Source organism: Tauraco erythrolophus, chromosome 8 (genome assembly GCF_009769465.1).
Source record: "Tauraco erythrolophus isolate bTauEry1 chromosome 8, bTauEry1.pri, whole genome shotgun sequence".
Taxonomy (NCBI): domain Eukaryota; kingdom Metazoa; phylum Chordata; class Aves; order Musophagiformes; family Musophagidae; genus Tauraco; species Tauraco erythrolophus.
Genome location: NC_141472.1, coordinates 38,110,291 through 38,126,339, shown reverse-complemented (window position 1 = coordinate 38,126,339; position 16,049 = coordinate 38,110,291). Strand labels below are relative to the sequence as shown.

Sequence of the window (16,049 nt, the reverse complement as noted above, 5' to 3'; positions counted from 1 at the left end):
CAAAAATAGCAAAGAGCAGATTTCCAGGAACCAGGAAAGTAAATAGGACTCACATCTTAAAATATTTTAAGACTAATCTGATTAGGCAAACACAGAAAGAAAGAATGGTTTGTGTTGAGACCAGACAAATGAAGGAGAGTGTCTTTTATTTCTGCTTCTGAATCTTCTTAAATTCATCATCTTCTTTGTAAGAAGAAGAAAGAAAAGATAACTGTTTGGTAAGCCTCAGCAAAGCCACAGATGAGGTGGCATATATTTAAGGGGAAAAAAAGCATAATCTTTTTAGGTGTTACACTGCAAAGAGAATATGCTCACATAAGGAGAACGGGAGCATCAAAGACTTCTTATATGATTTCATAGGGATTAACACTACATCCCTTTACGGCTGAACGCTAGTGCTTTCCAGCCTGAAGTACTTCTAGTATCTCGGTCACCAATTCTCAAAGACCAACACCAAATCACCAGGCTGTAAACTGTAACACGAACTGATAACGTCCTTTACCAGCTGCTGACACTTAAATAACATGCTTAAAAATGTCTGACTTCTGTCATTAATACAAAATTCTGGGCCCCACAGCACATACTACATCATCATCGCTTTTCATTCCTGCTCATTTCTGTAATATCGAACGGCCAAATCAAAGTCTACTAACCAGGTGCTACTGTAAAATTCTCCCCAACGCTGCAAAGTGTGAGAAGATCATAGCCTACCACCTGCATTTTCAGATATTGCATCCCTAGAAAAAACAATTAACGAAACACTAGAGATTATTTTTTCCCTCCAACTTTCTTAGTTAAGTGGCTCTATTAACCTGTTAAGTCTTAATGTTATTTTTCTGGGCTAGCTCATCAGGCAGTTTATCCCCGCTCACGCACGTGACCTTCACTGGAGGTGTTGCCTGAAGGACTGAAGGTGTGCAGGTATGGCAGGATGGGGAAGGTTTAAGAGTTCATAGGCTCATGAAAACCTGAGCATAGGAGTGATACACCAAAATAACAACAGGTTCCCTTCCATAGCAAGAGTAGCACCTCCAGAAAATTATCAATGTCACGCAGGTTCTCACCTTTTGGCCTCTCCTACAATCATTTGCACTTTAACACGGTGCAATGTCAAAAAGTAGAAGTGAGAGGTGAGAGACAGACACATCTCTTCATTCCCTGATTAACTATCAGCTGGTCTACCTCAATCAGGTGTCACCTGCACCCACGCTCCTATACAAAATCAGCGAGACAATGTGTTAATCTATTGTCTTCGAAATTGATGTGCGTTTGGGCAGAAGCAAAAATCACCCTGTAAGAGTCTTTTCATAGGATGTAATCAAGCAACAGAATACTTTTTTTTACATACTTCCTCTCTTCTGCTAGCAGGGTGCATAAAAATGATCAGCATTTGATTTTGAATGAACTCAACGATACAGACACACTTTTACAGGTTACGTCTTCCTAAGAAATGTATCTTGCAAAGGCTTTATCAAAGGTTTTGGCAGTATCTGGCAAAGCCCCAGAAACTCATGAAGCACTGAATAGACCTCCTATTAAACACACTCGTTCACAGACACAGAGATTTGTCTGCATGCATACAAAATTTTATCAATCTTGAAGCATTTTACAGTCAATCTCAGAACATGTCACATGAAAAATTAAGCACTATTTCACTTTCTTTGCAAAGCAAACTAGCAATCCCCTATGCTTGCCTGGCCAGGCATAATGGCACGGATTTACAGACCAGAAAGGCGAGATCCTCACCTTCTGCCGAAACAAAGACTGCCATAAACCAAGCAAGCACTCAGGGACTGCAAAGTTTCCCATTTCAAGAAGTAGCCGGAGGGAAGCGAGTAAAGTCCAAGCTATTGCCTCTGATCAGTTCCCATTTTCCTCAAGGACTGGGATTTTTTTTATTGGGAGATGAAGGGGAATCGTTAGATCTTATGTAAAAATTACGATTTCAAAGCCAATAAAAGCGCAGCCACAGAGACCTGCCCAGTCTCTGTGCAGCTGAGGAAATTCTCCAAAACAGCAATTAGTATGAAAGCCCCTTCAGAGAGCAAGCGTATCTGCTCTTAATTTTTAAAATATAAAAATATAAACTGTAGTGGGTGTAATTTAAATTTATTTCTATATATAAGTATAATTATTGTAATAGCACTAACAATAATAGCAACAAGAACATTACTGACAATAAATGATATCACTAATCATAGTTAACAATGACCAAATTAATGATCTTTTAGGCACAGACAGAAAGCATGATGTGTGACCTGCACAGACTGTGAGCAAAGAAGCTTCACTTTGCACAAGGCAGTTATCAAACAGGGGCTGCTTTACTTCCAAAAACCAGGCTAAAAGCACTCGCCATACCTGGGGCAAGGCTGCAGCAGCTCTTTCCCTCCTGTGCTGCACGCTTCCCTCTCTTCCAACTCTGGGCACTGCTTCCCAGCGCCCACCGCCACGCTCCGCACACTGCGGCGCCGGCTCCGAAAGCCCGGAGCGAGATCTTCCCAGCCGCAGGTCCGCGAGCAGGCGCTCCACGCGGACCACTCGGACGTTTCGCAGTCTTTAGCGATGACACAGGACTTGAAGGTCAAAGGGACAGGACCCTGGAGGCAGAGACTGCAATAAGAAAACAATAAAACAGCTTAGGAGGTCTTGCTTTTTTTTTTTTTAACCTAAATCCTCTAAATATTTCACCCAAAGTCAGAGTCTGGCCTCAAACTAGAAGAAATCCATGGTCATTTGAGGTAAATCAGAAGACCTGCATCAACACCAATACAATGAAAGTAAGAGGAGCTGTTATGCAGTGCACATAAGACATTTCCAGGGAGTTCTGGGTGCAATCTTGCATGCTGAGTAGTTTGCAAATAACATACCTCATTTATTTCACGTTAAAACAGATGAGAGAAGCACTATATTTGCTCCTGTACAGTTGGAATTTCACAGTTTATCCAGGACAGAAAATAAAAGCCAAGCCCAAGAGAAATGCTGCCATTGGTAACCATGCCCATCATCCCGTGTACAGGACTAACCGTCCGCCGTCCCTCCATCCGTCCAGGTGTCAGCACGTCCTGCTGAGCAACTCTGCTCTTTTCATGAGCACTTAGTCACACACTAATAAGAAAGGTGTTGGTTCTGTGAGGTTGTTATCAAACACGTGCTGTCAAACAAGGTCAGAGGGTTTCCAAACCTGACAAACCACCAGAGTCCCAGGAATGCTGCAACTGTGGCTGTATTTTGGGACTCAATTACTCCTGCTGACATTAGGACATGTTCCTCATTCATCCTGTAACACATCAAGACACCACACAAGACCCAGTACAATAGAAAACCAAATTTTAAGAGCTGCCAACTGTTGAGGTTTGGTATCAAGGTACAGGGGCCCAGAATAAATTTTTTAAGGGGAGTTCCAAAGTTACAATAGCTTTTCACAATACAGAAAAGTATGGTAAATGTAGCAAATACTTCTGGGAGAAAACAAACCTCCAGACTAAGGCCACCATCTTTCCTTGCTCCTCCCCTTCTGTCTCAGCCAGCTGATGGCCTGGCTGCCCAGCACGTGCTGAGAGGGACCCACAGAGCACGGCTGCTGCCGTTCCACCTCAACCCAGGCAAAGATCAACCAAAGAGTCACCACTCATCTCCCAAAATGGGAGAAAAAACACTTCTTGTCTCTCAAAACCCTTAGCTGAGGTAACAGAGCAAGAAAAGATATATTGAAAGAGGGCGGAGGTACGTACAAACAGACATCACTGAAGCACCATGAAGGATAGGATGGGGCAAAAAAAAAGATGAAGCTCAAGAAAAAGGAGTCACCAGGAGAAAAGCAACCAAGATTTTCTGACTTCTGCCTAGTGTTCCACTGATGATGCAAATTGGCCTCCGCAATTAAGACTATACATGAACTCAGTGTGAACCCTCTCTAAATTTGTCTTCTCCAGCCTCCACTTGCTCACGGTCAGGCTTTTGCCAATTCTAAGGAGCAAATACAGGTACGCTTAAAAGGCGTGAAATCCAGAGCTGCTGCCAGGAAACCAGCCATTACCTCACTTGGTATTACTTATAGCACAGTTTGACTAACTTAACTTTCTCTAAAGAAAATAGTCTGGGGCAATCATTTCAGGATTGCAGGGCAGTCTCATAGGAGGAGCAGAGAAGATAAAGGACATGCATTCGCTTCTCCTCCGGTCTAGAAATTGGTCCCATTTTCACAAAGGTCAATAGGAATATTCCCGCTGATACCGGACCAAGTTTGACTGGATCCTCAACTACCAGCAAAATACAGCAGTGGCTTAAATTTACACTTCAAACTAAATAAAAAAAAAAAAAAAAGTTTAACAACTTTTTGTCTGAGTTTCTTTACCCAGAATAAAACTCATTAATCTCACAGGTGCTGTGAGAATGAATTTACTGGGGTTTATTTTAACAAGTTCATAAAGTAGAAACAGTCTGTGATACAGCCCACTCAGAATAAAATTATTCTTGCTTACAACTCAAAAAGATGTCTCATTCCTCTATTACCTGTCAAATACAACTGATTGCAAAGCTGTTTCTGGCACTGAACGTCAATACTATTGAAAGAAGTACTGAAAAGTAATAATTGTTATATCCGCGCTTACTGACCCAGGGATTTTGAGTCTTGTTTGGAACATTAGGTTAGGTGGAGTCACGTGAATGGTAACTTTACTTCCCTTTTAATACTTTTTCAACAATTACCAGGTGAGCCACCTGTGCCACAACATTAACAAGAAATAAGAATTCCTGATTTTGAGTAGGTAAATTGTAGCACATACGAATCACTCTCCTAATTGATTGTACCAGAAAACTAGAGTTTTTTTTAAAACACAGCATGGAGGGTAACTGAATCATAGAATCATGGAATGGTTTGGGTTGGAAGGGACTTCAAAGATCATCTAGTTCCAACCTCCCTGCCATGGGTACGGACACCCTCCACTACACCAGGTTGCCCAAAGCCTCATCCAACTTGGCCTGGAACACTTCCAGGGATGGCGCATGTACAACTTCTCTGGGCAACCTGTTCCAGTGCCTCACCACCCTCTGACTGAAAAATTTCTTCCTTATATCTAATCCAAATCTGCCCTCTTTCAGTTTAAAACCATTGCCCCTTGTCCTATCACTACATGCCCTTGGAAAAAGTCCCTTTCCAGCTTTCCTGTAGGCCCCCTTTAGGAACTGTAAGGCTGCTATAAGATCACCCCGGAGCCTTCTCTTTTCCAGGCTGAACAGCCCCAACTCTCTCAGCCTGTCTTCATAGGACGGTTGCTCCAGCCCTCGGATCATCTTCGTGGCCCTCCTCTGGACTCGCTCCAGCAGCTCCATGTCCTTGTGTTGGGGACTCCAGAGCTGAATGCAGTATTCCAGGTGGGGTCTCATGAGAGCAGAGTAGAGGGGCAGAATCACCTCCCTCCACCTGCTGGCCATGCTGCTTTGGATGCAGCCCAGGATACAGTTGGCTTTCTGGGCTGCCAGCACACATTGCCGGCTCATGTTGAGCTTCTCATCCACCAGCACTCCTAAGTCCTTTTCCTCAGGGCTGCTCTCAATCCATTCTCCGCCCAGCCTGTACTTGTGCTTGAGATTGCCCCAAACCACGTGCAGGACCTTGCATTTGGCCTTGTTGAACTTCATTACGTTCTCACAGGCCCACCTCTCCAGCCTGTCAAGGTCCCTCTGGATGGCTTCTCTTCCCTCCAGTGTGCCCACAACACCAAACAACTTGGTGTCATCTGCAAACTTGCTGAGGGTGCACTCGATCCCACTGTCCACATTTTAAGAGTGATCAAACTTTGCCTTCAGATATCAGTACGAAAACTCAAATCTATTTTTGGAGTTGCGCTGCTGCAAAGATTTGAGTCTGGTCTGATCTTTACTGAAATACCAAATAAAATGAAGCCTTTAAAAATCTGCTTTGGAGTCTTCTTTAAAATTAATATTGCTGGTCCCTATTCTTAGTGAGACAATACCTACGATACCTCTCCTAATGGATTCAAAGCTATGCCGACATTCTGGCTGCAAAAAGACATCTCTGCCCAGCAATCATCCTTGCTATTTGCAAAAGCCTTTGAAGTATGCAAAGACCGAATAGCTGTTTCTTTCCCTGAAAATCCCTCCACTGCTCCTACTATAAAAGGCTAAAGAGATAACTCTGTTGACCTTAAGGTGAACAAGACGTGGAGCTGGCAATTTCCAGCCATCTGCTTGAGTAGATGTTTTTGAGGGAGAATTACATGCAACTGCCTAACAGAAAGCAAATCTAATTAACTTGTACCTACTCATTCAGAGCCTCCAAGTCAAATTAATTGTGACACCGAGCAACACAAAGACAAATGTAAAAACACGCTTTGGCATGAAATTCAGACAGAGTCTTTCGCGTCGCAGATGTATTTAGGACAAACTAATACAGATAAAGCCCAGGTGTGTGAGACACTTGCTGAGCTGAGGCTGCAAACCAGACGTGTATTTACACGGCTGTGGCTGTATCCAAACCCACAGGAAGAGGAAGGAGGTCTTGGGGACAGGAGACACTACATAAGCCCAGTTTTTAAACCAGCTTTCCACGTATTAATGTATCAGGTTAGATATTTTCTTGGGAGTCAATCTGGTAACTGTGACGTAGTAGGCTACTTAAGTGATTGTTGCTTTTTTCTACTTACACACTTGGATGGATACTACAAAACTACAGGAACTGTTTCACAACCTCCGTTACGTTACCTGTGGTGTAAGATGGATCAGTTCATTAGCAGTGGCAAAGAGCCCTCTTACTCGCTTCTGTACCAAAGGGCAGGAAACCACATCTTTAAAAAAAAAAAAACACTAAACCAAAGCAAACCTGCTCATGCAGCTTTTACACTCGCATGGTCCCGCAGCTACAAGCGGAAAAGGAAGAAGAGGAAAAGCTTTTTGTTCTGGACAAAAAGTAACTCACAAAAAAACCTGTAAATTTTCCATCAGCTCCATGCAGCCATGCAACATGCCTTACAGTCACATAGTCATCACATCCACAGTAAGGAAATGAGTGGAAATATGTCTATCAGCAGGAAAAAAAGAGCAAGACCACCCAGGACCACTGCATCGTTAGATCGGGTTGAGCACAGCACAGAAATGATCCCTGGCTTCCTTTCCCAGCTGTATCGTGTTTAAAACGAAAGGGGAATGCATTTCCTTACACTACAGGACGAGACAGGGAGTTATTGTTGAACCTTTTACACTGAAAGGATCATCTCCAAAAATAATTTCTGACACATTAAGAGGCTACCACCAAGCCCACGCTGCCGGTACGGAAGGCATTACCAGGAGGACAGGGTAACGCCTCAGCAGCCAGGCTCTTCTCCAGCAGCTCGGGAGGGCTCCTCCGAAGTGCCCAGCCTGGTCAGGGAACACGTGGTCAAATCCACGCAGTACAATGCAAGAAAACACTGAAGTGAACTAAGCTACACTAATAACAACACATTTTAATTTTTTGCCTTTTTCTAATGTCATCTCCTGCTCTGTAATCAATGATGCAACCTTACAGGCTACTGGAATAAACACTACAGGCTCTTTGCACTTGGCTAATAATATTAGGGCCTAATGATGGACGCAGTCTTGCCATGTTTCTAACAGCATCCAAACACTTTTTCTTCCCTTAGGGAACAGGCAATCAATGCTAGCGTGCATACTTCCAAGGATTCATAACGTATTTTAAGGTCCGCAAGGGCTGCCAAGGCTATTTTGGATACTGGCAATACCATACAGTCAATCTGTGCAGTGGAGGCTTCTCAGGCAGAATAAACACAAGCCCCTTCTGCACCAGGGTAGAAAGAAAGACAGTGAATATTTGGCTGCCATCCAAATGATCAAAGGGAAAGGGAGTTGGGAGTCCTATGATTCAAATAAACACAGTGCTTTAGTGTCTACGATGTCTAAGTTTTGGTGTCTCCAAAACTTAATGCACCAGATCCTTACTCTTACAGAAAATGGAAAAAAAAAAAAGGTCACAGTTCTTTTTTTTCTTTTTTTTCAAGGAAATTAGAGATGAAACTTTTTTTAAAACCACTAGAAAATAAAATCTCCTTCTCATCCAATAGCTCAGGGATTTGTTTTCAAGCCTGAGCACCGAGCCTTGATTCCTACATCTTCTGGGAGGAATGTGAACGCACATTTCCTCTCCCAGATCAGCATCATAACCATCAAAAAGCACATTACAGCACAGCGTTTCCACCTCTGGACTGCAAAATTTTGTATTCATCCAGAGAATAGAAGAGTGTCAACACTAGAAACTGCCAATATTTTTTCCTGAAAACGTACACCAGCACAGTGGCTAAGTGCAATCCACTAGGAAATGGATAATGGAAATTCAAATTAGAGAGGCAAACAAAAGAGCTGAATGCTACTCTACCTCAGCCTTGACGGATGGGTTATCCCTCGACAGTTTGACCTGAATTTTCACTTACAAAGGCAAAGTAAACAGAAACCCCAATCCAACTCTATTATATCATTCTTGTCATCTTACATGTAGAATAAAGAATTTAAGAAATATGTACCTAAAAAGACTCCTAATCCAAATAATAATAACAAAAAAACAACCACTAAAACCGTGTGCTCCTGACTTTAACTTCTCATTATGCCTAGCGAGCACACACACCACGTTAGAAAATCAGGTTAAATTTATTTAGGATTTCAATGTCTAGCTAGGGGCACTCATTTCACTAAATTACAATTTAATGTCTAATCTACATATATTTTTTTTTAAAAAAGGCACTTGTGTTCCTTTTTTTGTCTCATTATTCAGTAGATTTTTACAACTGTAACAAGACAGAAAAACAAAAAGAGCAGACATTCTAGCACGTACTTTTCTTGTAACTTTTTCAGAGTTTGTTATTTTTTTAAAATGCATGGAAGTGCTTACGTTTGAGTTTATTACTGGATATGAGATTTAATGCAAAACTAAAACTCTTTTTAAATAGAACGAAATCTGAATTCTTCCTGAAATAGAATGGGAAAAGAAATCATTTTTCAAAGTAGAGTCTTTAAAAGCTTCAAATGAGATCCATAAAATAGTTCTATTTTGATGTTATTCCTTTTATTGTCACAAATATAAAGTCTGTACACTAAAATTGTTCCTGAGCAGAAATGAACCTGTCTCAAGGTCTATTGATGTTCTGCTGTTCAATTGTCTTCATTGCAAGTGTTTTCAAAAACATCTGTCCCTCCCCTTCCTCTTCCTTTCTCCCTTTTCCTTTCATTTTGACAAATGTAGACCCTCCAAACAGAAAAAATATTTCATCAAAAATATTCCCCTGCTCTGTTTCCCTAATATAGCACGTCCAATTTTCCATGCGCTTGTGCTCCTCTCCAAGTAACTCCCATTTACAGTTTTTACCTTTAATATTTCTAGGATTTTTGCTTGCACCTTTAAGGCTGTTACAGACACACAGATCTTCATAGGACCAATTATTTAAATTTTTAAGAAGTATTTTCCTTATAATGCAAAGGATTCTTCAGCTCCTACCTGAGGGTTCACTGCAAAACCAAAGCATCCTTTTTGCAGGGCTCAATGGCACAACTTAAGCATCAGTGAAAAACTGAAAACAAGTTTCAGGCACGTTTCCTGCTGCTGCTATTTGTGCTGTTTCACAAGAGAAAGGTCGCCCCATCTGCAGTTCCCATCAATCTCAAACTTGTTAGTGAAGAGGCCAAAATGAACTTTCTGCCAGGAACCCGGCATCTGTAAGAAGTGAATGTGTTCAATCTTTTAGTCTTTAAAAAGCAGCTTGCATCCAAGCCCACCAAAAACCAATTTTTGGCAAATGACTGTCCTTTCACACCGTGGAGCATAACCGGTACCCTCTCCCATCAGCACCCATGACAGCTCCTGCTCACCAGCATCGCTGGCTGCTCCACAGCCCTGAGACTAGACATCAGTAAATTAAACAACTTTGATAATAAATCAGGCATCTTTGCCACTGCATTATAAAATCAGGAGGCAAAATGAACACACATTTCCTCTCCTCACATGGCCTTCAACATGTTGGGGTGGTTTGCTGACCATTGCCGTTATCCACCGCTTTTCTGCAAGAATCAGGCAGAGGCGGGAGGACGGGTGGTGGCAAAGCTCTGGCAGAGCAGCAGCTCAGAGCTCACCGTTAAATCACATCTTGGGATTATTCCTCTCTCTTGTCTCAGTTTTCCAGAAATTTAATAATCTCTCGCTGGTACTTACTCAAAGGTGTTAGTTGAAATAGAAAATTTCAGTCAGGAAAACAAAAAAGCACAAATAAGGTGCTTCTTTCCAGTTTTCCAGCAGACGCATGGCTGCCCGCCAAACCCCGCTACAGGGTTATGAAAACGCGTTTACTCTTCTTTATCAGTAGCCAGAATACCACCGCTCTTGCAAAGCAACATCTGCAAGATCGTGTCCACTCTTCAGAAGAACGGCAGCAAATGTGCTGCCCAACACAACGAGGAGGACGTTACTGAGGATGCTTAAAGGGAGTTGTTGTCACGGGTATTTGTGACACTTCAGCCCTGAAATTAAACATGGATTGGGGTTTAGGATGGATTTTTAGGTTTGGATTTTAGGTCCAAAAGGAGAAAGGAAAAGCGTGACTATCTGGACACTACAATGACATTACCTTTTGTCTTCTATTCAATCGATGGGCTTTCCTCTTGTATTTGGAGTTAAGAGTAAGGGATGGGTCAGGCTCAGCTCTCTGCAGTAAATCTGAGAGACACGGCCTCAGCAGAAGAAAGTCTGCCAGGAGATGGATAACAGAGCTGTACGCTCCCAAAAAGAGGGCTAGATCAGTTAAAAAACCCAGAAAAGACCAAGCAAGAAGACAGCTCAATCAAGGGCAGAGTCACTAAAACTAAAGCTCCAAGGACCCTCTGCACTTTCATCCAGAAACTCATGCAGCAGCATCAAAAAGAGAAAACATTTATAAAAACTGTGTCTTCCATTCTTACAGTGGATATAGCAGTGAGCGTGTGAGGATGGAGCGAGTGAACTTTTAATAAAGTCAGGATCCCCTTCCCAGAGCCTGTGATAAGGACTGAGATGCAAGAAGCACAGCTAACAAGTGTCAGCAGACATAAACCTGCTGCTGGTCGCACGGCGGCATGAATCACAAGTGACTCCATTAAAGTCAAGCAGCTGCGTGAGCATAAAATCTGTGTATTTAGAATCAGCATATATTTAGAGATGAGTAGTAAAGTCAAGACGCTAGAAACTGCTGGAACAGTTCACAAACCTTGACTTTTTTTGAATCAATAAAAAAAAAACACCATACTTTGCTACAGGTGTAATAGGAGGGGGTAAGAAAAAGGCTAGAATGTATATTTTCACTGCAGTATGTGTGCAAAACCACCACAGACATTAACAGGAGTAGAGAACTGGATGTAAAATAACCCCTTCTCTCTGCCATTCGAGTCTGTGCAGGTGCCAGGAGCTATAGGTGACTGAGAAACCAATTGATTTCCACAAAATTCAGGAGCAGGATTCTTCAAGAACTTCTAACATCCTCGAAAAACAGAACACAAGGAGTTCTCCAGAAATCTTTACTTTCTCAGAACTCAATCAATTTCTCAGTCATCTATAGCTCCTGGCACCTGCCCAAATCCAACCTGAAGTCAAATGGCAGAACTTAGATACCTTAAATTTAAATGTGAGAAATGGAGAGAATAAATCTTTTCATTATTTGCTGTACATTACTGTAACCTTCACATTTGAATTACAGCAAAGCAACCTAAAAAGACTAAGTGAATTTGTTAGATAAAACACACGAGGACAAGAAAGAAAAGCAATTCACGTGTCTAGCATCAGCATCCAAGAGTTACACCCAGACGGGAACACTTCTCAGTAAGCAGGAGGACAACCACAGGTTTGCTCACTGATCTGTCCTTCCAAGAAACACCTTCTAGTAAATTTGCAAGGCCAAGCTTTTCAGACTTGTTCTATCCAGTGTTGATTTGTAAGAATGAAGAAGGTTAAGCTTTTTTGCCTCTTCTGCCAAATATATGCAGCACATGGCTGAGAACCTCCCTCTCCCACAGTCGGGGCTCAGCAATAGTACAAAGTGATATATAATTCCATTTCCTCGATGTTTCCTCAAAACAACAAAAAAAAATAAAAATAGAAGAGAATTACTAAACACATAAAATGAATTAAACAGTCATAAATTGTAGAAGTATGCAAAATATTCAGCATATGCTAGCTTTTCAAGAAGGGTATTAAATTTTTTAAAAGACCATAAAGAAAACACATAAAAATTTGCATTTAAAACTCAGGAATGGGAGTGCATTAGCTGTGGAGCTGCCACGCAGAGCAAGAACTCCGTCAAACAAATCCACTGGGGACGAAATAAAAGACGAAGCACTCTTACCTCAGCGCCGCGTTTTTTCCATCGCTCCTTACACACCTGACCTGCCTGGTTTGGTAACCGATCTCCACCTCTCTGGGATGGTGGTGGTGTTTATGGCCTTGAAGTCCAGCCACACTTTGCTCTCCAGAGTCCGAACCGAAATCTGGCATAGTCCTCCCCACCAGGTCAATGTCTTTATGATGGGGCAGCCGGCATTCGCCCCAGGAGCCCACTCGGAGGCTGTAGGTGTGCTCCTCCTCCCCGAGGGGACAGGCAACAGTACCACAGGCTCTGGATTCGGTCAGATTTGGGCACGGGGCACCTCCATAGAGAGGAGGAGCAATGACCGCCCGCATCCGGTGCTGCAAGCTCTTGGCACAGCCCGTGCCGCACTCGGACCAGCTGGAGAACTCCGATACGACGCAGTCCCGCGGGCAGGGCACCAGGCAGGCTTGCTCAGCGGGCGGCTGCGGCGTGAAATACTCACATATTTCGTTGGCAACAACGGTTCTGTTCAGTTTCTGGAGGCAGCGGACGCTCCGGCGCTGCAGCCCGTGCTGCGCGGTGACGCAAGCCCCGGCGCCTGCCTCACCGCCAGCCAAGGGAACGAGCCCACACCTGTCCCATCCCGAAACCTCCCACTCGAAGAGCTCCAGGTGCCAGTCGCAGACTTTAAAGCACCTCCTCTGGCTTTCGGGTTTGTCCTTCTGGTTGCAGTTCGCGTGGTACGTTGTCCAGCCCTCCGCGTGGGTGCACCAGACAGCCCGGCTCCGAACGCCGCTCGAGCCACAGTCACCTACACACCGGCCCCAGTGACCTGCAAAAGAGAAACGCCGTGCAATACTCCTGCCATGGATTCGTCCTCATGCCCAGCAGCATCCAAACCATATCCTGCTATGTGTTAAAAGGTGTGTAACTACCAGCTGGTCCCTAAAATTGGTTAAAGGCTTCCTAAAGGCTCCAAGTTACTTATCCACCCAGTGTATTCCCATCGCTAGACATGAAGCATTCAAAGAAACTTGAGGGTGAAAAATGGTACTTTCCAATGCCCCACATCATCTCAAATTAAAGGCAGGTCAGGCACGTTTCTGTAGCAGTAAAATGCATCCCAAAGCCTGCGGAAATATGAGCGTTTAATTTCACTCGTACAAATGAATATAAAAACGATCATAAAGGAACAATACTCTAATAGGAAAAGAAAGTCAAGTTAGATAAGAGAAAAACAGTCTTAATAGAGCAATTAGTCAATGGAATAAAGCGCACTGGGAAGCAGCTGAATCATCATCTGCGGTGATAAAATGGCAAGGAGAAAGACTATGCAAATAAGAGAATACTTTTAATAGGAGCTTGAAATGGAGGGACTGACTCCATATAACAGTGTGTGCAGTCAGGATAGGTCCCACAGGGTGCTGCTGAGCAGAGCCCTGACAGCAGAGAAGGCACCTCATGTGCCTCGACTGCTGAATTACCCTGGGACATACATGGAGTAAGTCGTTTCCATTTGCAGCACGTGGCACTGTAAGAGGTGGTAAAGTTCATTATTCAGGATGAGAAATGAAACCAAAATCAAACCCAGCAATGTCATTTTTAGTTCTGGAGCGCATGAACACATATATGTAGTTGTATGAATCTAATCTGAGGATTTGCAAGTGAGCTTAATCAGACAAGGCTAAACAGAAAGAGTCTTCTGTGACAACATTATTCCAAAAAAACCTGCTGAGCCAAAAACGTAATCTCAGGGCTATAAAGTAGAAAATTGCTTGCAAACTGAAAAGAAAAGGTAGAGAAAAAGCACTCGGGCCGAATCTTAATACATTAAAGGGATTTTGATGATCGTGTCTCAAGAGGGTCTCATCTCATTTCTAAGTTTAAAAACTTCCCAATGCCTCATAACAGAGCCATTTCACTCGGTAAGAACACTGCATGTGTAATTCTTACTTGAAAATACCCTGTGACTACCCTATCGTCTGTACTATTTTCAAGGCAGAAAATGAACTTACAATAAACAGGTCGATTTATATTAAGAAATGCTACTCCAGTCAAGTTTTCAAAAATTGATTTTAAAACTACCGGAAACAGTTACATGCTTATGCTACAAAACACCAAACACACAACATAAAACCCAAAAGCAGCCCCATAATGGCTGCAATTATAATACCAGGTATTTCATTCAGCTGATGGCAGTTTTGTTGGCAATCTCATTGTTCTTTCTTCACGAACAGAGGAGTTAATCCTCCAGAGCCAGCGGCCTGACATTGTGTAATGAAAAATAAAAACAAATAAATAAAATTCCTGTTCTTTTTTCATTGTTAATAGAAGAGGAAAAGTAAATAGGAACTGGGTATAGCCAAGCTTCTCCTCCAACACATCCCACATTCTTGTCATGTCCCTTCCATGGGCGTTCCACCTCCCTCATCCTCCAGCCCAGGATGGCAACTCTGCCCTTGGTCTGGGACCTTCTCCTGTGGTGGACAGGCACAAGGCAAGAGGGCTTTCCAGGGTCGTCAGGGTTTAGACAGCTCCAGCTTTTGTTGAATCTTTCAGGCTATGTGAAAAAAATCTTTATCCCTTTTATGCCTGTTTCACACCAGAAGATATCAGTCCAAGGTAGGCGCTCAGCCGTGACACATATCTTGAACAGGAAAAGGCAGCATCAAACCATACTGTGCTCTACAAGCTGTACTACTCTCACTACAGGTTTTCAACAGAATTGAATGTGCTTAAAAGCTGAATATGCAAAAATATGAATCTTTAAATATGCTTTTGAAGCTCAGTTACATGAAGTGGTCCACTGACAATTTAAATGTTCATTCTTGATACTTCACCTTGACTTAAAAGAATATTCTTACAAATGCCAACAAGATTCAAATCCAGACATCAGATTATGAATATACTGTCATCTTACTAAAAATAATAGTCAAAATTCAAACCTCGAGTACTAGGTGGCTTTTTATTAACAGAGGAAAGTAACTAGCACAAAGACTAGGCATCGCAAGTCAATTATATCATGAGCTTATTTCAGCACTTGTTTCTCTGAAGCAGTTCAGCAAATGCAGTTTAATTTTTTGAGATGTGGAAGCATCAATACAGGAAACGTTCGGTTTCCACTACTTTGCTTTTAAAACAAAAATTCAAGAGTGATATTGTTTCACTTCAGCATAGAGCGTAACAATATTTTACTTATCAATAGGAGCTAGAAACACATTACACCAATTAAGGTTTTACTACTTATTTCTTAGGATAGCAAATAGCATTAAAAATAGCATTAAAAAAACCTCACACAGTACACAAAGCAGTTGCTGGCCAAATTACTCTCACCAAACCTACCACTGCTCTTTCACCACCGCACAGAACTCATCTCGTTAGTACTTTTTATACATTCCTGGGTGTTACTCATGAACTCTCTGTAATAGCTGCAGATCTACCAGTCCCTACATTAACAGGATAGAGACAGACATAGCAGAAGCCTTAGCAAGAAGCGGCCATTATTTAATGTCAGATTTGAATTTAGAATGAAAAATTACCTCAAAAAAAGTAAGCAAGGACTCATAAGTAATTACACTATCGTTAGACACATCACAATTTGCAATTATTCTCTGGCAAACACGCTAAAAACGTAGCCTGCTCTTGGCATACCAAAAAAAGAAGTATGAAAAATAAGGTTAAAAATTAAATGCAAATCCCATTACTATAGATTTT

At 42.3% G+C, this 16,049-nt stretch overlaps 1 protein-coding gene across 2 annotated transcripts in view; it reads right to left on the bottom strand.

Moving 5' to 3' along the window:
* Positions 1-16,049, bottom strand: part of THSD7B (thrombospondin type 1 domain containing 7B) — a 278,232-nt gene that overhangs the window by 211,364 nt on the left and 50,819 nt on the right. For both annotated transcript variants that reach the window (XM_086615669.1, XM_086615670.1), the window contains exons 2-3: positions 12,372-13,167; positions 2,359-2,610 (exon numbers count right to left, since the gene is read on the bottom strand). In XM_086615669.1, coding sequence (XP_086471795.1) covers positions 2,359-2,610; positions 12,372-13,167 — 1,048 coding nt within the window. The remainder of the gene's footprint in view (positions 1-2,358; positions 2,611-12,371; positions 13,168-16,049) is intronic.